The sequence below is a fragment of the Paramormyrops kingsleyae genome, chromosome 20 (genome assembly GCF_048594095.1).
Source record: "Paramormyrops kingsleyae isolate MSU_618 chromosome 20, PKINGS_0.4, whole genome shotgun sequence".
In the NCBI taxonomy this organism is placed as follows: Eukaryota; Metazoa; Chordata; class Actinopteri; order Osteoglossiformes; family Mormyridae; genus Paramormyrops; species Paramormyrops kingsleyae.
The window spans coordinates 5,562,864-5,590,127 of record NC_132816.1 but is presented as its reverse complement, the minus strand read 5'-3'; the positions used below and the strand labels follow the sequence as shown (position 1 = coordinate 5,590,127).

The 27,264-nt window shown below is 43.4% G+C and overlaps 3 protein-coding genes across 5 annotated transcripts; all 3 read right to left on the bottom strand.

Moving 5' to 3' along the window:
• Positions 1-953: 953 nt before the first annotated feature.
• Positions 954-4,764, bottom strand: LOC140581305 (speedy protein A-like). Of its 3 annotated transcripts, none has more exons than XM_072703525.1 (10): positions 4,517-4,764; positions 3,699-3,869; positions 3,442-3,500; positions 3,270-3,355; positions 2,943-3,114; positions 2,474-2,669; positions 2,040-2,097; positions 1,637-1,764; positions 1,404-1,465; positions 954-1,213 (listed from the first exon to the last, which is right to left on the bottom strand). In XM_072703525.1, the coding sequence occupies exons 2-10, from the start codon at positions 3,865-3,867 to the stop codon at positions 1,160-1,162; spliced, it is 984 nt and encodes a 327-aa protein (XP_072559626.1). In that variant the 5' UTR covers positions 3,868-3,869; positions 4,517-4,764; the 3' UTR covers positions 954-1,159. The 3 variants fall into 3 exon arrangements, with proteins under 3 accessions (XP_072559626.1, XP_072559628.1, XP_072559627.1); XM_072703527.1 differs by having other exon boundaries at positions 1,637-1,761; XM_072703526.1 differs by lacking the exon at positions 4,517-4,764 and adding an exon at positions 4,190-4,483.
• An 8,279-nt stretch (positions 4,765-13,043) lies between these two features.
• Positions 13,044-14,472, bottom strand: LOC140581369 (speedy protein A-like). The gene is made up of 5 exons (XM_072703970.1): positions 14,280-14,472; positions 14,035-14,093; positions 13,863-13,948; positions 13,536-13,707; positions 13,044-13,262 (listed from the first exon to the last, which is right to left on the bottom strand). Exons 1-5 carry the CDS (start codon positions 14,470-14,472, stop codon positions 13,044-13,046), a joined length of 729 nt encoding a protein of 242 aa, XP_072560071.1.
• Positions 14,473-15,847: 1,375 nt separating this feature from the next.
• On the bottom strand, positions 15,848-25,978 carry LOC111832744 (zinc-binding protein A33-like). The gene is made up of 6 exons (XM_072703930.1): positions 25,595-25,978; positions 22,275-22,370; positions 21,971-22,201; positions 21,758-21,780; positions 21,440-21,558; positions 15,848-18,881 (listed from the first exon to the last, which is right to left on the bottom strand). The coding sequence occupies exons 1-6, from the start codon at positions 25,976-25,978 to the stop codon at positions 18,319-18,321; spliced, it is 1,416 nt and encodes a 471-aa protein (XP_072560031.1). The 3' UTR covers positions 15,848-18,318.
• Positions 25,979-27,264: the final 1,286 nt, after the last annotated feature.

Genomic DNA, 27,264 nt, shown 5'->3' with positions numbered 1-27,264 from the left:
ACCGCTGGCAGACGGCAGAGCTCCTCATCCCCCTCCCCGCACCCCCAGGCTCTAATGTAGTATGGACTGTGTATAAGACTAAAGTGCAAAAAACGGGCGAGCAGTTGAGGCACGGGCACCCCCCCCCCCCCGCTGGCAGACGGCAGAGCCCCACCTGCCTCAACCCACCTCCTCAGCCCTAATGTCATGTGGTGTCTAACATGCAAGTAGAAATTGAGGGGCAGTGTCTCAGCGCACCTCCCCACTGCCCCTCAAGGCCCTAGTGCTGTGTGAAATGTGGTGTCGGGCCCAAGGGAGCAATAAGGGCGTGCCAGGAGTGGACCCCCCCCCGCACCGGAACCAGAACCACGACTGGTCCCGATTAGTCCCCATCCCCGACCCCGCACAGCCGGCAGGGGCGGCCAACCAGGGTGCTCAGGGGCGCCACAGGCAGCCTGGCAGCAGGGATCCCCCCCCCCAGGCGCAGACCGGAAGAGTCCCGCCCCACCATGCCTGATGGGACCACAACTAGCAACCAACCCCAGACCCAGAGAAAATCCAGAGAAAATCCAGTCTTAGCCTGGGAGGGGCCAGACTGTTCAACAGTAGAACTACTGTACTTGGGGGAAAAAGCTGTTTTTTTTTGTTTTTTGCCCACCACCACCCCCCCTCTTCGGAGGACAACTTTATTTTAAATTTAGTGTAAGTGTAAAGATATTCAATCCCAGTGTGGCCACTCTGAACTAAGCCACCCTGGTACCGTGGTTATATATATTATAAAAAAAGGCAAGCGGGTCCAGGGCCAAAGGGCCCCATCAACCGGGAGCCCACCGCCCCCCCCCCGGCGGAGGGCCCCCACACGCCGGAGGGGCCCCAGCCCCCCAAGCCCACCCCCTGGCAGGAAGGATTGCCACCCTCCGCAGCATCCCGGCACACTGCCCAAAACCCCCCCAACCCCCCCGACACTGCCCAACACGAAGTGCACCTCCCCACCTGGGAGAGGACTCAATTTTATAAAAATCTATGACTACAATTAAAAAAACTAAAAAAAAAAAAACTAGGGTGAGTGAGATCAGAGTGGCCACACTGAGACTGAATATCTTTACACTGTAACTTTAATTAAAAAAAATAAAATTATGCTTAAGATCTGGGGTTAAGGTTGTCATAGACAGAAGCATACTCACGGTTGAGGAGCTGGAAGCCCAGGCCAGGAAGCAGGGATCCAGAAATGGGGCTGCAACACAGAAACCAGGACACTCACAGAGAAACCCGAAAACGTGACACCTGTTACACAGTGTGCTGCAAAAAAATATCATTATTTACAAATGAGGTTTCCTGGGCAATAAGTGAAACTATCCATTTTTTGTATCGCACATTAATAAGTATCAAACTCTTACTGAAAACGTTGTACTTTTGTGCCTCACCTGTATCATATAAAATCCCGGCTGCACGACGATCCAGCCTGGAACGAGGGCTCCAACGTGTGCTGCAAGACCAAAAGGGTGGACCGTCCGGCATTAGCATATACAGGAAGGCAATCGTTAGCATACATTTCATCTGTACGTTTAACTTCCTGTCGTTTTTGCAACCTGCACCTTCAGTCAATTTCATCCACCCATTTTAACCACTTAATATAAAATTTAATATGACATCTTACCCCCAGAGGGAAATCCAAGGTCCTGAGGCCTTCCTCTAGGGTCAGGATGACTTGGACCTTCCAGTGGATCTGGGCAGCAACTGTGGTCCTTCAGCTGTCCATCCCATGTTCTTTTTGAGCCTCTTCTTCTGAGAGAGAGAAGGATCACCATTAATAGCTAGAAGTTTCTGCTCTTAATTGCACAGATGTCTTGATGTTACCATAATTGGCGCCAAAGACCATCATTTCCAAACAAGGTATTGTGATTTACAGTTAATGTGCTGGAATAGAATACATGTGATGCAGGGATGAAGAACCACGAAATACCTGAAATACTCAGTATAGCACATCTGTAGGAGTAATGAATTAAAGCACACGATTAGGCTGTGTGTGCAGGTTTTCATTCTACCCAAGAAGAACCTACTCTTCATTGATCCGGACCAGGGCTCCATCCTCTTCTGCTTCTCCGCCTTGTGCGCTGGCTGAAAAACGTAGCAGACAACAGTAAATACTGATGCTAAGTGTCTCTAGGCCTGCTAGACTGAGCTAAGACTTTGACCTGTAGCTCTGCTCTCTATGTTTCAGTAAAATGTAATAGGCTCATTAATGGCTGAGTGGTCCACACAAGACAGCGAACAAGGAACTGGGGAAAATCTCAATGAACCAATAGATGGATTGCAAAATGTACAATGAACGTAAAATGTAACTTTTTAATAAAATTTAAGAACAGTGCTCAGTGACAACAATTCTGGGAAGACTAATGTAAATCTAAAAGAAAATAACTGGATCAAGTTGCAGTGCATAAAAACTGACAGATTATGCACTACAGAAAAACTGGCATTTAGAGCTCATACTTACACTCTGGGCTCCCTGCGTGCTCAGAAGCACAAGGTTCCTGGGTGGTCCTCCTGTCGCAGAGCGTGCAGGCGATGGGTGCAGCAGATGGGCCCCGGGGCCGCTGAAGGCCCTCCCTGCCGTAGTGCCGCTGAGCCCCGCTGTGATGTTCGGGGCGCTCCCGCTTCCACAGAGAGTGGGAGGGTACGATGGCCATCACCTGCATGGGGACACGGACATACATGGATCAGATGGCAGAACGTGACTCACTGCGACACCAGCAACAAACACCACTTATGATAACAGTCATTTGGTATCTGCCCCCAAAGACAACAGTGAGCAAACAGCCCTTAGCTTAGCTTAAGTTACAGTAAGACAGAAAAGGTCATTAATGATGAGAAACCCTTCCCTCTGCTCTGAGACATTTCAAGCCTCATGGTGGCTGAAGATTAATGTCATTTACTTGTATTAAAGATCAGACAACATACTGTACCTCCTCACAGCAGCGGGGGCTGACAGCAGTCCTGTACTCCATCCGTGCCCAGAGCTGGTCCTTCTTCTTGAGGAAGGTGGGAAACTGACTTCTCCAGGTTTCACCCAAGGCCCAGGGGAAGATCTCGAACCTGGTTCCCATCTCTTCCTCCTCCATCATGTTAGCAAGATAGCTGGGGAGAGGAAGAATTCACTATTCCAAGATCCATTAGCTGGCTGACCTCCAACAGTTTCATCCAAGACTTATCCTCATGCTGATGGAGGAAATTGTTTTTCTTATTATTTTAACATTCATCTATATTTCCCACCATAGCATGCCGTCACTTACAGGGCGATGAAGAAGTTCATCCTCGTCTGCTCACTAGGAGTGAAGTGAGCTCTCCTGAAGTAAACGAAGGTCATCGCCAGAAGGTACTGAGATGAAGAGCAAAGGGATGGATAAAGTCGTCTCTGCTTTGCTTACAGTGATTAATGTAGCAAAACCAATGCATTAAAGTTACCTTGTCAGTCATCTTATAGCAGGAGTCCATGCAGAGGAAATCCTGGATCAGATCATCATCTGAGGGCATCATGAAATAATTTTAGTACTACATACATTTTTTTCAATATTTGAATTCATCCAGTATACATAAAGCAGGCACATATACTGTACTTGTAATGAAATGCATTTTATTTTGATGTTATATTTTCATTACATAAAAGCAGATTTAAAAGATAATTTAAAGCTCTTCCTCACGCTGGAACTAATCTAACCCACCTAGCAGTGTGAAGAAAGCAGCCATTTCCTGCTGCTCCACGATGATGGAGGGACCCCAGCATGTCAGGGATTCCTCCTGCTGCTCTGGGCCGCTGCAGTCTTGCCTGGACGGATCTTGTGCCTCCTGCTGAATGAGGTGCTGGCGCCTGAAGTGCGCGCACCTCGCCATCCCTGCGGAGCAGCGCGGAGGCAGTGGGGTAACTCCGTTAGGGGGCGCACTGACAAGGTGTTAGCCGACCTGTGTTCTAATGCCGGCTTGGGTTGTAAAGCAGGTGAGTCACGTGGTGCAGCTAACTGGCTAACATCCCCTATTACAAAATGTTTGTATTTAAATTGGAGACAAATATGTTGGGGGTTTTTTCCCGCGCTGACTAAACGTAATACTATGCTGTAGCAATATACGTAGTAAACCTCGAATTTCGCGCTAATTAAGCTCAACCTTCAGATGAATATTATGACATGACATAAAGAACACATTGTTGAAAGCTTACTTTAACTGCAAGGAGCTTGTTGTGAAAGAATGTTTAGTTTTCTTCTTTCTGACGGTCTTGAAGTAAAAAAAATGACATGAAAACTTTGACGAAACGGAGTGTTTGACTGAGTAATTTTTGTATTAAACACTCGATTTGGATGAAAGGATCTAATTTCTCATTAATAAAACCTTTAAACACTTTACTCTTTACACTGATTTTTTACATTTTTTTTAAAAGAGCAAAATAACGAATACGGGCACCAGGCAGGCGGTAGGAACCAAACGCGCCCCACTTTGTAGAGCTGACCCCAGCGAAGCGAGGCGCTTTCAGAGATGATCACTGTACCTTTTGGTGATCGCAGGGAATCCCGCTCAACCTCACTGATCTGTATCTTCTTCTTGTAGATGTTGTTTCGCTCAAATGTCGTTGTTTCGCTCAAATGTCGTTGTTTCGCTCAAATGTCGTTGTTTCGCTCAAATGTCGTTCTCTCAATCTTTCGCAATCTCTGCGCAGGTAAATGTTTCCTCAGTGCTCTTTGCCACAGGTGATGTTCGAATCCCGCAACTGTATCCATGGCAACGTCCCGCGACGCGCTATATATCAAAAATAAATAATAATAATATTTGTGATCCTGATAGGCTGTTCCCCATATTAGTAATGAGTATTGCCTTTCTATATCTTAAATGTAGTTTTACAAATTAAATTCACCTTTTGATAGGTTAATTGCATCTAATATTAAAGCAAGTCATTGTGGTTACCCTATGTACACGTCGTTTTTGCATTTTAGATATAAAAAGTTTAGATTTTTGATTGACATTTAAATTTATACAGTTTCATCTTATGACTGACGTTTTGAACACAAAATATAAAGTTAGTAGTAAAGTTAATGCCAATCTTGCTATTTGTTGCATAACTTTCAATTTCTGAATAGACTTTAAACAGCTTGTACAGGAGGTAAAAAGATTTTTTGTTAATGTGTTGCCTGATGGCGCTGTTATCAGACTCTGTTGTGGTAATGGGTGAGGATGCTGTACTTGTGATCAGAAGGTCACGGATTCAAATTCTGTGGCCGGCAGAGAGATTGTCACATAGCGGGAAGAAACATGGGGAAAATCAAAAGGGGCTTTATTTAGACAAAACGGCAATTAAGGCGAAAGGAAAAGGAGCACAGGGGGCCAAAAACAGGGTACGCATGATCAGACTGTAACACAGGGCAGACCAGGGAGCACAGGCAGGCAGCAAGAACATAACATAACATCACACACATAAGAATACAATGAGCAGACTGGGGAGCTCAGGATGAGGAGGCACTTAAATACATAACAGATGAGGGAGTAAACGAGAGGCACCTGGGATCATCCACACAGGGGCTGAAATGAGAGGCAAGGACTGCGGGGTGTCACAGAACCCTCCCCCACGCATGTACTCCGGGCATGCGAGATTGGCCAGAGAGGGGATCTATACTAGGCGGACGGATGAGGGAAACTCACACCAGCGGAAAAAAACGACAAACCAGATGCTAGAATACAAGACCAGAGGGGGACAGGGACCGGGACCCAGGACAAAAAGATATTTTATTGTCATTGTAAGTACAATGAGATTTAGTTTGGAATGCGCCAGCAGATGCATAGTAAATCTTAGAATTAAATAGGATCCGAGGCATAAAATATAATCCGAGTATAAAATATGTACATATACTATGTATACACACAATATATATTTAAAATTTGGTTAGTTAAGAATATAGGTGGAGAGAGACAGAAAGCCACAATCAATATTAAAAGTGGGCACTGTCAAAGGCCTACCCTTTGTGGTCTGTATTTAAACGCTAGCAGTATTAGAAACAAAATTCATGATTTAGAGGCTTTAATTTCATCAGACACTTACGAGATTATAGGAATAATGGAAACATGAATGAGTGACAATGATGGAGAATAATATAATATGGATGGTTACACGTTGTTCCGTAGAGATTGGATAGGCAAGAAGGGAGGTGGTGTTGCAGTTTACGTAAAAGAAAACTTACAGGCAAGGGAGCTCACTGATAAAAATAAAAGTACAGATGCTGTATGGATACAACTAGATGCTAAAAACTTAAATGGCCTAATTGTCGGGGTTTGTTATACAGCACCTAATGTAGCTGCAGAGGAACATAAGAACATAAGAAATTTACAAATGAGAGGAGGCCATTTCGGCCCATCAAGCTCGTTTGGGGAGAACTTAACTAATAGCTCAGAGTTGTTCAAATCTTATCTAGCTCTGATTTAAAGGAACTCAGGGTTTTAGCTTCCGCTACACTAGTAGGAAGACTATTCCATACTCTAACTACACGCTGTGTAAAGAAGTGCTTCCTCAAATTTGTTTTAAAGTGTTCTCCCGCTAATTTCCACTTATGGCCACCAGTTCTAGTATTTAGACTAATATTGAAATAGCCATTTGGCTGAACAGCATCCAGACCCATTAGAATATTATAGACCTGGATCATGTCCCCCCTTAGTCTCCTTTGCTCAAGGCTAAACAGATACAGCTCAGCTAACCTCTCCTCATAAGACATTCCTCAAAGACCAGGAATCATTCTCGTAGCCCTACATTGCACCTTTTACAAGGCAGCAATGTCCTTCTTAAGGTATGGTGACCAAACCTGCACACAATATTCAAGGTGGGGTCTTACCAAGGAATTATATAAATGTAACATCACCTCCCTTGACTTAAACTCCACACACCTAGAGATATAACCAAACATTCTATTGGCCTTTTTTATTGCTTCCCCACACTGGCGAGAGTGGGACATGGAAGCATCAACATACACACCGAGATCTTTCTCGTAATCAGCTACCCTTATTTCAGTGGAACCCATAAAATATCTGTACTTTATATTTCTGCTCCCTGCATAGATTACCTTACATTTATCTGTAAAATTTCATCTGCCAAGTATCAGCCCAGTCGCTAATTAAATCAAGTTCACTACCATCTAGTGGCTGTAAAACCTCTCATTTTCCAATCCTACACACAAAATATATTAAATAAAAACATAATTATACTGGTATAATCTCACTTAAGTTGTTGACAGGTAAAAGCACCTAAATTGAATTCCTCGTGTGACTTGCGATTTTATATATCTTTCATTAGTTTTATACATTCTTAGTATGGTGGGCAAATGGTGTAATTTTTAATAAAAAAATTATAAACTGTAAAATCCCTACGACATACTTAAAATATAATACATAGTAATGTTTTGAAGTCAAACTAAGCTGTTCCTTTTGTATGTAATGGTTTTCTGTTTGGGGGATTTGCAAAAAAACTGCAGTGCATGATGGGTAGGGTCTAAAGGCTAAAAACCTAACGTCCTCGTCCGTCTGACGACTGTTGCGTATGTTGGTCCAGAAAGTAATTCAATTTCACCATGTAGGCTGCGTTCTTAAAAACAGCTTTTTGTTGGATATGGCCCGATTATATGCCGTGGACCTTTTAATTTGTTTGTTTGCAATTTCGCCAGGTAGGCTACCTTCTTTAAACTGCGTTTTGTTAGACTACATATTTCGGGATGTAGTCTTTGTAAATACAGTAAAACCGGTCTAAGTCGACATTCGCGGGACCAGCTTAAAAGTGACGACTTAGAGAATTGACGAGATACACCTAAGTCGACCCTTCAGCGACTGATGTCTATCTCGTCGTTTTGTCGACTAGTAAATATAACACCATACCTCTACTCATCATGGTAGAGACCTGCGCGGGACGCTCCTGCCCGCTCCCGCAAAAAATATATATTATTTTTTCCCGCTCCCGCTCCCGCCCGCAGTATTCAAGTTTTGTCCCGGTTCCCGCCCGCAAAATACCGCAGGTAAACATATAAGTAGTTTTATTTTTACCGCTTCTTCCCGCTACTCTGTTATTTGTTTCACTTGCTTCCCTTTTGAGTATATATAAAAAAGAAACGGAAAATAAACAAATATGTTTCGTTTTATTTTAGTTTAATTAAATGGAATGATGAACATGGACACGAACGAGGAGCTTTTCAGAACATGCCATCCCGTCCAAGCACCAGGCTGATTACTTCTTGGGGTGTCCGGTTACGTCCCTGGGCACTGAGAGCGCGGCAATTGTAGTTTCTGTAGACGATTCGCCTGTAAATTGTTATTATTTTAATTTAGTCGTTCTTGTTGCTTTTGTGCAGTAGATAAATGAGTATTTGTTTTTAATAAATTAATTTTAAGATAATTACATTTTGCGGGAGTCCCGCGATTAATTCTATTCTCCCGCAACCCGCACATACATGAGGACCTTACCGCCCGCACCCGCATTCACCCATCAAATCTTGTCCCGCGCCGCCCTCGGTTTCTACATTGCCGTGGTGACAAGCAGGCGGCGGGAATGCAGCGATTGGGGTGTCGACTTACAGGTAGGAAAATCCATTCATTTGTGTTGTTCGGGACCGGGATTTAGGTGACGACTAAGGGAATTTGACGACTTACAAGCGGCGACTTACACAAGGAATTTTAAAGGAAACATCATTAGGAAAAATCGGGACTTTTGCTTGAGCGTCGACTTGTGCACATTGACGAGTTACAAGCCGGCGACTTAGACCAGTTTTACTGTATGTATATAGTTTAGCCTAACCCAGCCACTTAAGGGAGCTAGCCAGCTCAACTCGGTGCCGGTCCCAAGCCCGCATTAATGGGGAGGGTTGGCGTCAAGAAATAGAGACTATCTTCACTGCATCACTGATGTCAAAATGTGGGAAATATGTGGTTGTATAAATAAATGCGTTAAAGTAGGTTAATGATTCTGTGCTGTCAAAATTGTATGAAAAGTTAGGCTACATGACACTAGAAATGGGCTATACCCGAATGCATGGACGCATTATGAGAATATGTTTATGTTTCTTTGACATCCACTTTCACTTCAAGGTGGGAATTGTGACACTGTGGCCATCTCTCCCAAGATGAATCCCTGAGTAGTGAAAGAGCATATCAATTTTTTAACATGGTTACTCTCTTCCTTGTAAGCTGCTGCACTTTATTTTAATTTTTGAAATCACACAATGTACACATATATCCTCTGGTATGTCATGTGCTTTCGCATATCGTATAAATAATCATAGTGGGCCGCCATGACCAAAAAATGCTGGGGCCATTTTTTGGTCCCAGTCCAGCCCTGTCCAGGTATATAAGATTCTAACGGGTCTGGATGCTGTTCAGCCAAATGGCTATTTCAATATTAGTTTAAATATTAGAACTCGTGGCCATAAATTAGCGGGAGAACATTTTAAAATGAATTTGAGGTAGCATTTATTTACACAGCGTGTAGTTGGGGTATGGAATAGTCTTCCTGCTAGTGTAGCGGAAGCTAAAACCCTGGATCCTTTAAATCAGAGCTAGATAAGATTTTAACAACTCTGAGCTATTAGTTAAGTTCTCCCCAAATGACCTTGATGGGCCTCCTCTCATTTGTAAATTTCTTATGTTCTAATGCTGTTAAAGCCAATAAAGGCTTTTTCATTGACTATTGAGAAGGGCATTAATAATTATGGACAAGCCATTTTTTTTATTCAAATCTAAATAAAACATAGATCCCCCCTCCCCAGTTGTACCCCTTGTACTTTGTCTTATCATCTTTTGGGACATGCCTGTGTAATTCCCATTACCATTCAATTACCATTAGGCAGGGTTCAAGTGACATCTGGCTTAGCAACACCTACTAAGCAAATTATTTTGGCTAAAAATTAGAATTAGAAAAGAATTATGTTTATTACAATGAGTCAAAAATGAGTTCAAAGGAAGCAGAGTGTCCTTGCAGTCATGAGCTGCAGGACATGTGCCTGGCATTTTTTGGTCCCACTCCAGCCCTGGCAGAGAGAACGAAGGATTTGCCGAAGCGTTCCTTCTTACATGCTGGATGTAGCAATCTGGTGCTGAAGGAGCTTTGTGACACCCTCACCGTCATGTGCAGGGGTTGAGAGGGATTGTCCAGCATGGATGTAAGTTTGGTGAACATCCTCCTCTCACCCACCTCCTCAGTAGAGTGCAAGACAGAGCCAGCACTGCTGACCAGCTTGTTCCTCTCTCAGCTACTGCATCCCCAGCAGGCCCCTGCACACAATATTGCAGATACTACCAATGTGTCATAAAATTTCTTAACAGTGTCCTGCACAAAATAAAGGGCCTCAGTCTTCTCAGCAGGTGGAGTTTGGCCCTTCTTGTACAGGGCATCTGTATTGTGTGACCAGTCCAGTTTGTTATTGATGTTGAACACCCAGGTATTTGTAAAGTGACACAACCTCTACATCCATTCCCTGAATGTTCACCACTACAGACAAGTCACAGTGCAGCGGAAGTCAATCATCATTCCCTTTGTCTTATTTGCATTTATCTGCAGGTGTTTCCATCCACACCATTCGACAAAGTTAGTGATGACCTCTCTGTATTCCAGATTGTTGCCTTGTGATATATGTCCAACAATAGCTGTATCATCAGAGACCTTCTGGAGGTGATAGCTGTCCATGTTGTATTTGAAGTCTGATGTAAACATGAAAGTGAAAAAGAAAGGGGAGAGCACTGTACCTTATGGAGTTCCTGTGCCTCAGACTGCTGCATCAGATACACAGTCACAAAGTTTCATGTTCATTGGTATTACATGCGTCCAAGTCCGCATCTCTCATTTTCCACTTTTTATGATGTCTCATCTAGGTACACAGCATCTGTGCATGCTTGTGTAGGTCTTTATGCAAATTTGCAACTCTACTTCGTGAGAAGCTTAGGTCAGGAAAATCTGGCAACAGAATAAGATTGGCAGATCAGTCTTTTTCCAAATAGAGATCAGGTGTCAACAGTCATCCAACATGCATTCCATTCAGCAGAAAGCTCTGATCAGCAGAGGTCACCTATCCTTGTTTTTTTTTGCAATTTTTTTTCTTCTTCCTTTCTCTGACCTGCTCTCCTCTAGTGCCTCTTTACTCTCTTGATGAATCTTGTCTATTTCTGGAGTCCAATGCTCAGTTAACTGATCTATCGTGCCGCAGGGTGCATGTGTGACGCACCCTTTAAGAAATGGATGATCACAATATGACCAAAGGGGTATTTTGGGTTCAATAAATACATTTATGTGAGAGTATGGATATAGATTTAAAATATGTAACTATGTAAGAAATTGGTAGTGTATTAACAGAGGAACGGAACGTTGCGTCCGTGTCAGTTGCTCTGGGGAATCAGGTAAAAAGGGACATTTCCACCGTCTCCCTCAGAAGCGATTTGGAGACGAAACGCAACGTACCGTGTCCATCTGCTCAGGTTATTTCTGCTTAATGCAGGTGGGTAGAATGTTGATAAGTTGCTAGTATTTCTCTCATAACTGGGCTCATCCAGACCCCCCAGTCTAACCTCACTCCCTCTCCTGCCTCAGGCTTTGCCCTGAACCTGCCTGGTTTCGATTCCCTCCTTGTCTTCACCCTGTCCTGTCATCTTTCCCTAGTGTGTTCCCCCTGTGGTTTGCACTGATGTCTCTGTTGCTATGCTGGTGGTCCTTCCATGTGTCAGTCCTGTTCCTGTCTTTTTTTCTGCCCAGTCTGTTGTCCTTACAGTCCTTCGCCCTGCTTCTGTCCCTCTCAATGTCCTATCTTGACCTGTGGGGGGGGGGGTTGAGAGCATAAGCCCATCGCACTGTCGGGTCAAGTGGCAGAAGTTGTCACTCATGTGGACAGATCCATGTGACGATGTGGAAGCTGCCCCAAGTTCATGCGAGCATGGCTCACATGGGGAGCAGAACTGGTTCTCGCTCAAAGAATTTTCTTCCACTGTTGATTGTCCTGTATTATTTATTGTTACTGTCTACTAATGTTTAAATGTTTTTTTGCTGTCTAAATGCATGTATTCAAGAGAGCAGGAGGGCATCATCATCAGTGATGAGGAGGACACTGTTTTCCTGATTATGTTAGACCTGCCCTATAGCCAGGGAAGGATCGATGAGGTAGGACTCTGCTGGCGTTCACAGGGCCAGTTAATGCAACCCTCCCTGTCACCATGTTGGTTGGGCTGCTCCAGGCTGTGTTATCTAGCCCCGATCACTGTTCCCTGTACCCAGGCTCTACTGGATTTGCGGAGATGAGCTACTGCCCTCACTAATGAGTGCTTGAGGCTCTGGAAGATCCAGCCGCTACCCACTGGAATATGAGAAAAATGAGTGAGTTCGGAATCCCGCCCCTCCATGAGGGGGCTTTTTATTGGTCGGTGATTAAAGGCAGGCCTGTCTCAATAGCTGTGGAAATGATCCTCTGTCATGGCCTGTTAGGTGTTGGGCATTTTGCTAGTGATGGAAAGTTTGGCTTTGACACCCTTGGAGTGGGATAATCCCTGCTGTCAATGAAATATATGATTAACAGCACATCTGTAGGAGTAATGAATTAAAGCACACGATTAGGCTGTGTGTGCAGGTTTTCATTCTACCCAAGAAGAACCTACTCCTCATTGATCTGGACCAGGGCTCCATCCTCTTCTGGTTCTCTGCCTTGTGCACTGGCTGAAAAACGTAGCAGACAACAGTAAATACTGACGCTAAGTGTCTCTCAAGGCCTGCTTGACTGAGCTAAGACTTTGACCTCTATCTCTGCTCTCTGTGTTTCAGTAGGATGTAAAAGGCTCATTAATGGCTGAGAGATCCACACAAGACAGCGAACAAGGAACTGGGGAAAATCTCAATGAATCAATGGATGGATTGGAAAATGTACAATGAATATAAAATTGGACTTTTTAAGAATATTTAAGAAAAGTGCTCAGTGACAACATTTCTGGGAAGACTAATGTAAATTTAAAAGAAAATAACTGGATCAAGTTGCAGTGCATTAAAACTGACAAGCTATGCACTACAGAAAAACTGGCATTTAGAGCTCATACTTACACTCTGGGCTCCCTGCGTGCTCAGAAGCACAAGGTTCCTGGGTCTGGACGGTCCTCCTGTTGCAGAGCGTGCAGGCGATGGGTAGAGCAGATGGGCCCCAGGGCCGCTGAAAGCCCTCCCTGCCGTAGTGCCGCTGAGTCCCGCTGTGATGTTCGGGGCGCTCCCGCTTCCACAGAGAGTGGGAGGGTACGATGGCCATCACCTGCATGGGGACACGGACATACATGGATCAGATGGCAGAACGTGACTCACTGCGACACCAGCAACAAACACCACTTATGATAACAGTCATTTGGTATCTGCCCCCAAAGACAACAGTGAGCAAACAGCCCTTAGCTTAGCTTAAGTTACAGTAAGACAGAAAAGGTCATTAATGATGAGAAACCCTTCCCTCTGCTCTGAGACATTTCAAGCCTCATGGTGGCTGAAGATTAATGTCATTTACTTGTATTAAAGATCAGACAACATACTGTACCTCCTCACAGCAGCGGGGGCTGACAGCAGTCCTGTACTCCATCCGTGCCCAGAGCTGGTCCTTCTTCTTGAGGAAGGTGGGAAACTGACTTCTCCAGGTTTCACCCAAGGCCCAGGGGAAGATCTCGAACCTGGTTCCCATCTCTTCCTCCTCCATCATGTTAGCAAGATAGCTGGGGAGAGGAAGAATTCACTATTCCAAGATCCATTAGCTGGCTGACCTCCAACAGTTTCATCCAAGACTTATCCTCATGCTGATGGAGGAAATAGTTTTTCTTATTATTTTAACATTCATCTATATTGCCCACCATAGCATGCCGTCACTTACAGGGCGATGAAGAAGTTCATCCTCGTCTGCTCACTAGGAGTGAAGTGAGCTCTCCTGAAGTAAACGAAGGTCATCGCCAGAAGGTACTGAGATGAAGAGCAAAGGGATGGATAAAGTCGTCTCTGCTTTGCTTACAGTGATTAATGTAGCAAAACCAATGCATTAAAGTTACCTTGTCAGTCATCTTATAGCAGGAGTCCATGCAGAGGAAATCCTGGATCAGGTCATCATCTGAGGGCATCATGAAATATTATTAGTACTACATACTTTTTTTCTTCAATATTTGAATTTGTCCAGAATACATAAAGCAGGCACATACTGTTCTTGTAATGAAATGCACTTTATTTTGATGTTATATTTTCATTACAAAAAAGCAGATTTAAATAGATCATTCACGCTGGAACTAATCTAACCCACCTAGCAGTGTGAAGAAAGCAGCCATTTCCTGCTGCTCGATGATGATGGCGGGACCCCAGCATGTCAGGGATTCCTCTTGCTGCTCCGTGTCGCTGTAGTCCTGTCTGGACGGACCTTGTGCCTCCTGCTGACTGAGGTGCCGGCACCTGTATCCAGTATTTGAATTTGTCCAGTACACATAAAGCAGGCACATATACTGTTCTTGTAATGATATGCATTTTATTTTGATGTTGTATTTTCATTACAAAAAAGCAGATTTAAAAGATAATTTAAAGCTCTTCCTCATGCTGGAACTAATCTAACCCACCTAGCAGTGAGAAGATAGCAGCCATTTGTTACGACCCCCAGGGATAATTTACTCCATACAGTGGGCGGATGTTTCTGTGGGGGGGTGTGTCATTCTGTTCCTGGCCCTGCCCCCTGTTACATCACCTTCCCCTCTATTTTGATTGGCCGGGTTTCCTCCTATGTCCTATAATCACTTCCTTTATAAGGCCTGTCCAGGCCAAGAACAGGAGACCATTTGCTTTTGTGATTTGTTTGATACTTGCTGTATGACTGATGATTTATTGTGCTTGACTCTTTTGCTGTTTGACCATTGATTTCTGCTTAGCCCTTTTTTTGGATTTGTTTGCTGTGGATTTTCTTTTGTAACTATCTGTAAATATTTGCAAAATATTGAAGACGGGCACCAGGCAGGCGGTAGGAACCAAACGCGCCCCACTTTGTAGAGCTGACCCCAGCGAAGCGAGGCGCTTTCAGAGATGATCACTGTACCTTTTGGTGATCGCAGGGAATCTCGGCCAACCTTACTGATCTGTATATTCTTGTTGTAGATGTTGTTTCGCTGAAATGCAATTCGTTCTCAACTTCTCTCAATGTCTTCTCAGGAAAAGGTTTTCACAGTGGTCTTTTCCACAGTTCAGGTTCGAATCCCGCAACTGTATCCATGGCAACGGCCCGCGATGCGATATATATCTTGCGTGTATAATTCAAAAATAAATCATAATAATATTTATGATCCTGATAGGCTGTTCCCCATATTAGTAATGAGTATTGCTTTTCTATGTCTTAAATGTAGTTTTAAAAATTAAAATCACCTTTTGATGGATTAATTACATCTAATACTAAAGCAAGTCATTGTGGTTACCCTATGTACACGTCGTTTTTGCATTTTAGACATACAGAGTTTAGATTTTTGATTGACAGATTTATACTTATACAGTTTCATGTTATGACTGACGTTTTGAACACAAAATATAAAGTTAGTAGTAAAGTTAATGCCCTCTAAGTGAATGCATTCTTAGCTTTTAAAAGTAATAAAACTCAGTATAACAATTGCTATTTGTTGCATAACTTATAAATTCAATTTCTGAATAGACTTTAAACAGCATGTACAGGAGGTAAAAAGATTTTTTGTTAATGTGTTGCCTGATGGCGCTGTTATCAGACTCTGTTGTGGTAATGGGTGAGGATGCTGTGCTCGTGATCAGAAGGTCACCGATTCAAATTCTGTGGTCAGCAGAGAGTTTGTCACATAGCGGGAAGAAAGGAAGCAAAGGCAAAGATGGGGAAAATCAAAAGGGGCTTTATTTAGACAAAACGGCAGGTAAGGCGAAAGGAAAAGGAGCACAGGGGGCCAAAAATGATCAGACTGTAACACAGGGCAGACCAGGGAGCACAGGCAGGCAGCTACAACATAACATCACACACATAAGAATACAATGAGCAGACTGGGGAGCTCAGGATGAGGAGGCACTTAAATACATCACAGATGAGGGAGTAAACCAGAGGCACCATCATTACTAATAAGTTACAGTGTGTTTCACTTTATAATACTGTTCTTGTTCTTTAGTAGCTCCTGTGGAAGAAGTCAGTAATGCCACATTCATTACTAATGTTACAATTAGTTTTATTTAGGTCATTAGTAAGACTTCATTCCTTATTTAAAATACATACATTAATTTCTTAATGTTTAGAAAAGATCAACAATATGTGGTGGAGCACATCATGTGGCAAAACACGAGTCTCCGATTGACCATCCCTTCAGTTGGACTTAAAAGCACAGTTTGAAATACACTGGCGCACAGACTGAAGTGAGGTAAATAATTAAAATGTAGGTACTGTATACATATTTTAGGCAGTAACATTTTGTAGAATAAGTTGTATGTCATACAAACAAGTAGGAAGAAACAAGCCTTTTATTCCAAAAAGAAAAAATGCCAAAACCATTGAGAACAGTAGCCTATACAGTACGTCCCAGTTAGTGCAAAAAAATGCACTGTTCATTTGACGAGTAATGACCTAGTAGTTATTAGAAATAATCCATAGTAGATAATTCCCAATGAGACCTGCAATACTCAATAGTTCCCAATGAAGTACTAGCGAACTACTATAATAATCAGTTCACTATTAAGTAATTATTTAGTAATTAAGCATAACTCCTTAGTAATTAATAGTACTAATTTATGTGTTAATGAAGCACTACTCCTTTGTTGCTGCTTACTTCCTGCATATTTACCTGTTAACTACGGAACAGTATTATGTGTTACCCAAGCAGACATACATAGTGTCAGGGTCAGCCCCTGTTGTCCCACCCTGTGTCCCTTCCCCGTTTGGCCAGCAGGTGTCGCTGGTCATCCAGTCCTTCATGTTAGTCTTTGTTCTCCCCTATTATCTGTTTGGCCACATGGCTCAATGTGTTGAGCCTGTGATCCTTGTTTTGTGTTCAAATCCTGCCTCCTCTGTTTTTGTATTTGGCTCCCTGTGTTTCATTTGAGTTTTTCACTTGAGTAGTTCTTGTATCTGGTGATTTTGTATTTGGTTTTTGGTTGTGTTCCTTGTACCCCTGCTTGTGTCTTTACCTGTCTGTAATTCCCCAGTGTTAGTTTATGTTTCCTTGGTTAGTTCTTAGTTTCCCTGTTTTTAGTTCCTTTGAGTTTATTAGTTTCATCTGTGCCCCGTTTTCCTGGTCTTTGTTAATTAGCCTCACCTGTCCTGTGTTAGTCTCGTTACCCCTTAGTATTTTAGTTCCTGCTTCTGTTCAGTTCCCCAGTGGTTCATTGTTGTTGCTCGATGGTAGATGTTTTATTGTGAAGGTTCTGTTATTTGTGCTTGATTATTATTCCCTGTGTTAGATGTTACCTGCCCTGTTTTTTTTTAGTAGTCTTTGTTTACTTTTGACCCCCCCCCCCCCCCCGTGGTCCTTTGTTTTTGTTAGTCCTTTCTTGTGTTTTTTAGTTCACTTAAATAAACCCCGTTTGTTGTTCTCGGAGCTGCCAGTGGGTCGTCCACCTTTTTTGTGCCCGTGTCATGCCACGTTCCCGTACCAAACCCGTCCGGGTCCATGACACATAGGAGCTATATAAAAGGTTCGAGAGTATGCCAGGAGATGCTAACAGAGCCTGCAATGCAGAGACATCTCACCAGTGCTACAATATCATAGACAAGAAAAAGTATAAATATCAATTATTTTAACCATTTTGCTAACTGCTTGCTATTAAAGGAAAAAGTGGACGCTAAATGTGTACTATATACAGTAGTCACAGCCGAAAACCCATAATTATATTTTGTTAATAAGTTCACAGAATATTAGGTGAAGCGCAGTAGCTTTCAGGTGTGCAGTTGTTGAAAAAAAACTAATCTCGACCCCTCCATTATAAAGAACTGTGGACCCATCTCAAAACTGCTGTTCTTTTCAAATGAAAATTGTACAAAATGTTGTTGAGCAACAACTGGCTACCTACCTTGAGACAAACAAACTCTTGGGCCCCTTTCAATCAGGGTTTTGAAAGAATCACTCCACACAGCAAGCACACAATGAATACAAACAATTTCATACAACACTAACCAATATAGGAAAACCTAGCTAAGAAAATGGGTAACTTTTACTTAATACCTTTCCCACTCCTTACAGTATAACCCCAACCCTAACCAGGTGACAGATACTTCACCTCGTCCCAGGACTTCCCTGCTTACCCACTTCACAGAGTATCTGAGACGCTCTGACACTGGGATGGCATCACTGTCACAGACACATTTACTGGAATGATATTACTGTCGCAGATACCTTTACTGGGCAGATCTTCAGGGCTCCAGTGTTGCTTTCATTATTATTCAGATATGGACAGAGAAATGGAAACAGGTTCCCAGTGAACGTGTCTTTAAAGGTGTAGATGAGTGACATGTCAGTGGGGTTGAAGAAGGACACCTCCCCCCTGTCATAGTCCAGCTGCACTCTGATCCTCTGCGGTTTCCGCTCCACGCTGACGGGGGTTGCTGGTGAGGTGCCTGCTTTATACTCATCACCATTCTTCAGATTTAAAACCCAGAAACCATCCTCAGGGCTGCATATAATCCCCCCCTTCCTGTTAACAGATCCTTTTGCTACTCCTACAGTCCACTCAGTTTTGTCCCCCACCTCCACCACCCAGCTGTGTTTTCCTGAGTTAAACCCCTCAGAGCCCAGCACACATGGACAGGGGTAGAATCTCTCTGGACTGTCAGGAAGTTGCTGTTTAACTCCAGAGTGTCTCACGCTGGTCAGATCATCAGACACAGAGAGCTTGGTGTGTGCAGTGTTCGGGTCCAGAGTCACAGGAGCTGTGGGTTGAAGACAAAGCTGCAGTCAATAATTTTTCTCAATAGTAATAGTAAAAAACCCATAGTATTTTAAAGACATCAGTGTGAAGAAGACTGAACTGGAGCACAGCCACTGCTCACAGACTTGTTTTCACTTTTGTATTCTGGGTTTTGTCTTCTGTTTTCTTTTGTTGTTATTCTTCTCTTGAATTACATGCAATGGCCACTCTTAAACAGAGGCAAATGTCACTGATCAGTCACTGGACAATAAAACCGACACTCTCACAGGCAGGCTTAAACCCCAAAGAGATCCCGACACTCTCAGAAGCAGGCTTAAACCCCAAAGAGATCCCGACACTCTCAGAGGCAGGCTTAAACCCCAAAGAGATCCCGACACTCTCAGAGGCAGGCTTAAACCCCAAAGAGATCCCGACACTCTCAGAGGCAGGCTTAAACCCCAAAGAGATCCCGACACTCTCAGAGGCAGGCTTAAACCTCAAAGAGATCCGCAGAGCTGCTGTGTCTCACCACCAGCATACGGGAGCACGCAGCTTCACCTGAGGGCTTTACCACCTACCATGCCGACCGGACTGAATCGACCAGCGAGGAAAGAGAAGCTGTCATTTGCTGCCTCATTAACAGCTTGTCTCCCAGCCAGAGACCAGCATCTCTCTCCTCCCCTCTGGCATGCGGCTCAGAGTGACCAGGACAGACACTAAAACATTTTAAGACAGTATTTATCCTAATATCATAAGACTGTTTGGCAGTTATTAATAGCAGTACTAATGCTGCTGTTGGTTGAGTTATTTTTGTACTGTTCAGGGGCGGTTATGTGGAGGGGGACTTAGTAACCAGACTCAGTAATCGATCCCACCTGTGGCCCCCTTAAATATGTATGCTACTTGGGTCTCAAATAAATGTTACTATTATTATAAATATTATTTACATTTCTGTATGTGGGCTATAACAGCACATGTTCCTGACGGACCCTTAAGGCGGGTGCACCGGGTTGTCGAGTCGCTTCAATTGGTGACAAGCGAAGTTAATGACAGAAAAAAACAATCAAGCTTGTGGAAGCAAGACAGTTTAAACAAGAAATCAGATTTGGTCACATGTGTGTATGAGCTGTAAAATGTACCTGCAAAGCATTGCATAAAAAATGCATCGGTTTCCAAAACTACCTTTTGCTTCTTAATCCTGGCAATCTAGTGTAAGTAATACTTGGAGGACATTAAGGTCAAATGCATCTGACCCTCCAAACAAAACAAATGGCCCCAGACAGCCCCCCCTTCAGCTGAAATGGTCTAGAACCACATCTGGCAATGTCAGTTTACGCTCAACCACTAGAGTGACTTTAATTGCAGTGAGTGACCACAACTAATTAATTGCAGTTTTCTGTGATTAATTGTGATTAATCACATGTAACATTAAAGCTTGCAGTCATAAATATTTGCACATTGGACCCCTAAATTAATATACAGGGGAGTATATGGGTCATTCTCATGTACTCATTACTGTAAAATATAATTTTCCTTTGAATTTAGAAATTAGTTTGAAGACAGACTAAAATTATGCAACTCATTGCTTAAACTGTTCCTCTTAGTAGCTACTCAATTTGTTATATTATGATTTATTTCTGTAATAAACAAAAGTATTTAATCAAATCCAGGGCAAGAGTTACAGACATGAGAAAAAAAGATATAACTAGATAAAATCTGAGCAAAAATATACATCATACAAATTGATTGTTTATTGTGGGTTACATGCAATAAAGTTCAAAGATCTAAAAACATTCTATCCAGTTTAGCATTCTTTGATCTTTGCCTACCCATTTGGGGAAAATGGTTAAAAATCATCAAATCAGAGGATACATATATACATGCATTTGCATGCGTGAAACAGTTTTCTTACCTTGTAAATAGTTTGTAGGGTTTGCAAACTACCAAAATGCTTTTGTGAGGCTAATTTTACATTTATAATGAAATAAAATAGATTTCCAATCCTTAGATTTTTTGAGTCAGCATGAGATTAAGGCTGAAAGCGTATGTGTCACACCAGATGCATATGAGTTGGCAACCCTGCACTTGTGTAAATTGCTATGTTAGTAAGAAACCTGGAATTTATGAAGCACTAAACATAAGTTTTCTTTGTACACCCTTCACTTCACTCTCTAATACAGCACTAGATTTATTTATCACTAGGACAGATTTTTTTATTTTTCAGATGCTTTTGTCCAAAGCGATATACCACTGAGGGGGATAACACATCACAGGCATACAGCTGTCTAAGGTACCAGTGCTGCTAGGCTGAGCTCCCAGTGAGTGACAGTATATTCCACTCAGATACTGCTCTCTGCATTATACAGCCATTTTCCCCAGTACTCACTGTACCAGTGCTGCTAGGCTGAGCTCCCAGTGAGTGACAGTGTAATCCACTCAGATACTGCTCTCTGCTTTATACAGCCATTTTCCCCAGTACTCACTGTACCAGTGCTGCTAGGCTGAGCTCCCAGTGAGTGACAGTGTAATCTACTCAGACACTGCTCTCTGCTTTATACAGCCATTTCCCTCAGTACTCACTGTATTGCACAATCCCCAGCATCTTCTCCCAGACGATTATCTTCAGAGACCCCAGGTGTTTGGCCACATCTATCAGTGCCCCTGAAGGCAGCTCTGGGTCCTGCAGTGAGCACTGGGCTCTGCAAAGACAGTGACAGGCAGGAGTCAATGATGCTGTGGGGTCTGAAGGGAGCCAAACAGATAAGAGGAAGGTGGCTGAGAATTGGCAACATCATTAACTCCACTCAGTCCAGAAAACCTCCTGATTGGATTGATTAAAGACTGTGTTTGACACTGTGAGAAGTGATTGAAAATATGCAGTTGCTAAGTATTACATACCTATCTTTGTTGTCCTTGTAGGCCTGAAAAAGAAGAAAATACAAATATTGCATAGTTTTCCATGGTAAACCATCAGACACCATAAAGAGTGAAATTTCTAGGCAGAAATATCACTGAGATGTTTTAACTCCTTATATCTGCGTTAGTCATACAGCAGGTCTACTTGTCTCAGCCGGCAAACACACAGAACAAAGTAGGAAAATCATCTCCTACCTTCAAGAATGAGATGTCCTCAGCTTCCATGGCCTTCTCAATATCCCTGATCTTCTCTGACAGGGTGGAGACCTGTTTGGAGATGTTTTCTATCTTCTGTTTCATCCTCTGGCTCTTCTGCATCTCTTCCCTTCTCAGATCAGCCAGTCTGGCCTCCTCTTCCTTTCTCAGGAATTGATGGAGTTTCTCAAATTCCTCCTTTATCCTCTTCTCAGTGTGCTGGGACTGACTCTGAAAGTGAGAAATGCTGTGTATATCTGAAGGTGATTTTCACAGTGAAGTCTCTCAGAATACATCTCCATACCTTGATATGTTTGATTGTTTTCTCACAGTCTTGTTTAACGTTTGTAAACTTCTCCAGATTTTCTTTTAATAGAATCAGTGAAGCCCTGAGGTCCTCCTGAGATAAAAAAATACAGAAGTATAATGAGACACACATTCAACATATCGCTGACAGGTTATACACAACTTGCTTCTTGTAATCTATTGTTCTGAATTAAAATTACAGCCATCCAGCTTCTATGACTTCCTGGAGCCAAACCCAGGAAGTACAGGGCACTTAGCAGGGGACACCCAGAAAGTACGGGTCACTTGGCAGGGGACACCCAGGAAGTACAGGGCACTGAGCAGGGGACACCCAGGAAGTACAGGTCACTCGGCAGGGGACACCCAGGAAGTACAGGGCACTGAGCAGGGGACACCCAGGAAGTACAGGTCACTCGGCAGGGGACACCCAGGAAGTACAGGGCACTGAGCAGGGGACACCCAGGAAGTACAGGTCACTCGGCAGGGGACACCCAGGAAGTACAGGGCACTGAGCAGGGGACACCCAGGAAGTACAGGTCACTCGGCAGGGGACACCCAGGAAGTACAGGTCACTAGGCAGAGGACACCCAGGAAGTACAGGTCACTCGGCAGGGGACACCCAGGAAGTACAAGTCACTGGGCAGGGGACACCCAGGAAGTACAGGTCACTCGGCAGGGGACACCCAGGAAGTACAGGGCACTGGGCAGGGGACACCCAGGAAGTACAGGTCACTCGGCAGGGGACACCCAGGAAGTACAGGTCACTTGGCAGGGGACATCCAGGAAGTACAGGTCACTCGGCAGGGGACACCCAGGAAGTACAAGTCACTGGGCAGGGGACAACCAGGAAGTACGGGTCACTCGGCAGGGGACACCCAGGAAGTACGGGTCACTCGGCAGGGGACACCCAGGAAGTACGGGTCACTCGGCAGGGGACACCCAGGAAGTACACCCAGGCAGGGTGTCCCCTGTCCCTTGCAAAAGAGATCTGTGATCTCAATGGGACAAACCTGGTTAATTAAAGGTTAAATAAAATAAATAAAAATACAGTGCACTGGGCAAGGGACATCCAGGTAGTACAGGTCACTCGGCAGGGGACACCCAGGAAGTGATGATAGTCCATCACAAAGCACACACACACACACTATAGGTAAATTAGGTGTCACGTCTTGCCCATCCTGTCTACCACACCCGCATGTTTTCCTCCCCAGTGTGGCTGTAACAAGCCACGCCTAGTGCTTGTCATTCTTAGCTTTCCTTCATGCCCCCATGTTAATTACTTTCAGCTGCTTTCTGATTTCTCCATTGTTATTCATGCCTTTAAAATACTCCCTAGTGCTGTGTTCCTCAGTGCGGACATTTTTGCTCGTCCACACCTCAGTCTCAGTGATCCCTGCGAATCCCCTGCAGGGTTTGCTCTAGACTAAACTGCATCTGGGTCGTGCTTCTGCCACTAGGCATGACATTAGGTAGGAAGTGATTGTGTATACTGCAGAATTTAATAAATTTTGGGCTGTTTCAATGTTTATTTAACATTGAAGATATACTAGCAAACAGCTAATGACCACAGTGAAACATAAAATATATAGAAAATAAGCAGACCTGTATTATGTATATTTACAAGCTCCCACAGTATTTAGAAAACTGGCAGTGAGTCGTGATCCCACTTCTCAGTCACCAGTAGCACACAGTACAAGGTCACTATGTCAGGGTCAGGTCCTGTTGTTTCCAGTCTTTCGTGTCCCTTCCCCATTTGGCCAGCAGGTGTTGCTGGCCATCCTGTCCCTCCTGTGAGTCTTTGTGTTTTCCCCTGTTTCCTGTCAGTTGCATGGCTCTACATGTTAAGCATGTGGCTACCTGCAAATCCCTTTGTTGCATGTTGGTATCCCGCCCCCTCTGTTTTTGTATTTTTTTCCCTATTGTTTCATTTGTATGAGTTTTTCTAGTTCCTGTGTCTTGTGATTTGTATTTGGTTTTGGTTCCGTGCTTGTGTTTCTACCTGCCTGTTATTCCCCTAGTGTAGATTCTGTTTCGTTGTTTCTGTCAGTGTCTTAGTTTTCCCCTCCCAGTCCCTGAGTTAATTAGTTCCACCTGTTGCCTGTTCTTCCACATGCTCTGTTGTGTTTTCCTGATTGCTCGTTGTCTTGCACCCTCCCCGATTGGTTAATTGTCTATGTCTCACTCCTGCTGTCTCATTACCCAATTCAGTTTTTGTATCTAAGTTCCTGCCTGAGTTCAGTTCCCCAGTGGTTCATTGTTGTTGTTTTGCTGTTTGATGTTTGTTGCTTATGTTGAATGTTGTCATTTTGTAGCCTATCCGCCCGCCCGCCCACCCCTTGTTTTTCCTGCCCCCCCCCCCCCCCTGTTTTCCCTGCCCCATTTGTAGTTAGTCTTTGTTTATCCATTTTTTGCTTTTGACCCCTCGTGGTCCGTTCATTTTTGTAGTGTTCCTAGTGTTTTCAGTTTAATAAACCCCTGTTTCCCTGCAAGCTGCAAGTGGGTCGTCCACCTCTCTGCCTGCATCATACCTCGCCATCGCCCTAAGTCCGCCCTGGTCCATGACACACTAAAGTGAAAATGAAGTTTTACCTCCACAGATAACAAAGCAAAATTGTAGAGTAAAATCCCATTATAGTGGACTCGCTTATAACGAGGTCCGCTGGTCCCGGCCTTGAGCCTTTACGAACATGCAGAAATAGCATCGCATATAGCGGACTTGCATATAACGAAATTTCGCTTATAACAGACAAACAATTTGGTCCCCAGGGCCGCTTTTAGCTGTAGTTTTGTTCGGCTATAACAGACATGCAGCTCCACCTACAAGGCGTGTGGCGTGCCAGTGATATCCAGCGCAGATACGGAGTCGGGATTATTAATAGTCACGCATCTGATCAGGTAAAGTTGGATTACTACATGTACAATATAATAATCTATACCACAAGTGTGTCTGCTGGGGTGTGGCATGAGTAAATGGTGTCCTGTAGTTGTGTTCTGGGCATACAGCAATTATAACGACTTTAAATATAACGGACTGTTTTGCCAGATCCCTTGAAGTCTGTTATAATGGGATTTTACTGTATTGCTTCTGGGTTTTCGTAGCCTGCGTTTAAGTTTGAATTTGTACCATTCCAGAAGTGCCTTAATGGGAACCTCTGTTCAATATCAGTGGCTAGGGAAGTATTGCACAGATTCCTGCTAAATATACATTTTAACATTTAAGAATGAGTTTGCCACCACTTCACAGCTACAAGGGGGTTCGTCCATAATTATACTAATATAACATCCTGAGGCGAAAATGAATGATATAGAAGAGAATACCTTCTTATCCTGTACAGCTTCTTCCACTGGACAGAGCTGGTGGTTTCTGTGTTTCTTTGCAGTCTGACTGACCACACAGAGGAGCTCCTGATCGTCCTCACAGAGGAGCTGAAGTTTCTCTTCATGGAAGCTACAGCAAGATGCACTCTTGTGTTTTAAACTGTTATCTACAATGTTTTTCAAAACCAGGTTTAGAGAAGGATCGTTAACGGAGGACTTCTTCTTGCATACTGGACACTCCTGAGATTTCTTCTTTTCCCAGAACTTCTGCAGAAAGGCCCTACCGATGCTGTGGCTGCACTTCAGGACAACGGGATCCTTGAGGATGTCTAAGTCAGCAGAACAGCAGAGCTCCTCATCCAGAGATGAAGCTCCAGCAGCCATGTTACAGATTCAGTACAGTAAGTGCACTTTTTATTTTTACTGTGTCACTTTCACTTCTGTGTTAAGATGCGCATCTGGGATGGTTAGACAACTATTTGAACAATATTTAGAACAATCTATTTTTATAGGGCAGTCAAAAACATTTAAACATAGGTGTTGATTTAGGGGGGGGGGGGACAGAGGGGAAATGTCCCCCCAATGTTGAGATGGGGGGACTATAATCATATATAATATAATTCTTGGTTTACAAAAACATAAAACACAATAAATACAAAAACATAAAACAAAATAAATATAACTCATCACATAATTGAGGTTTTTTTCTGACAGTTTTCACCTACGGACCCCCTATCCTCTGTTAAAATGGTTTACTCTAAACTCCCACTCTGGGCTGCATTTCACACGAGCGTAGTTGGTACCTGATCTGGACAAGCAGAAATCTAAAAGGACTCAGCCAACATCAGATCTACTCAGATACATTACAGTAGGTCTCCTTGAATAGAAGTAAGTATCAGATATATCAAATAAGTGACAGTAAAAAGTTTGCTGGGTTTCCAGAATAGTCCCCCCCCCCTCCTTCAGGCGTACTCAAATACATTATAACATTGTGAGTGACAAAAAGCCCCACAGTCCTCACACTAAAAAGACTCTGAGCGTTTTTTATGGCACTCTGGACTGACGCAGACATTGCAGTAATACTTGCACTAGTGTTGTGTTTTTAACACTGTGTAACAATCGCAAGCATATGATGCGGCAAAAAATGCTTTCAAACTTTTTATGCCAAAATAATGCTCATCCTGGAGGTAAAAGAAGAGGCACGTTTGTTGTCTAAAACTTCTTAAAAACATCTGTCATGTCACAACGGTACCATGTGACAATCATGACCCCAAGCAATTGCTCAAACTCTGTTATGTCTGTGAAGGAGACCAAGCCAGTATCACTCAGACCAACTGCATTCTGCATTGGTTTAGCCTCCAGTTCTGCGGCATCGTGTGGGAGATCTGGATTTAAGAGATGTGCTACACAGCATGAAAAACATAGATTATTCTCAGAGTTGGCAGGTGCTCTACCATCGTAAGCAAATCATCTAAATTGATTTCACCTCTAGTATGTATGGCAACGTGCTTGGTTACTGAATCACCCTGCGGTTCAATTTGTATGACATCATTTGGACCCACTAAAGCATTAAATCTGTCCATCAAATTTTGGAATGTCTGTATCACGCCCTTGTAGAAATCGATTGTGTGATTATGCTCTATACCAGGGGTCACCAACATGGTGCCCCC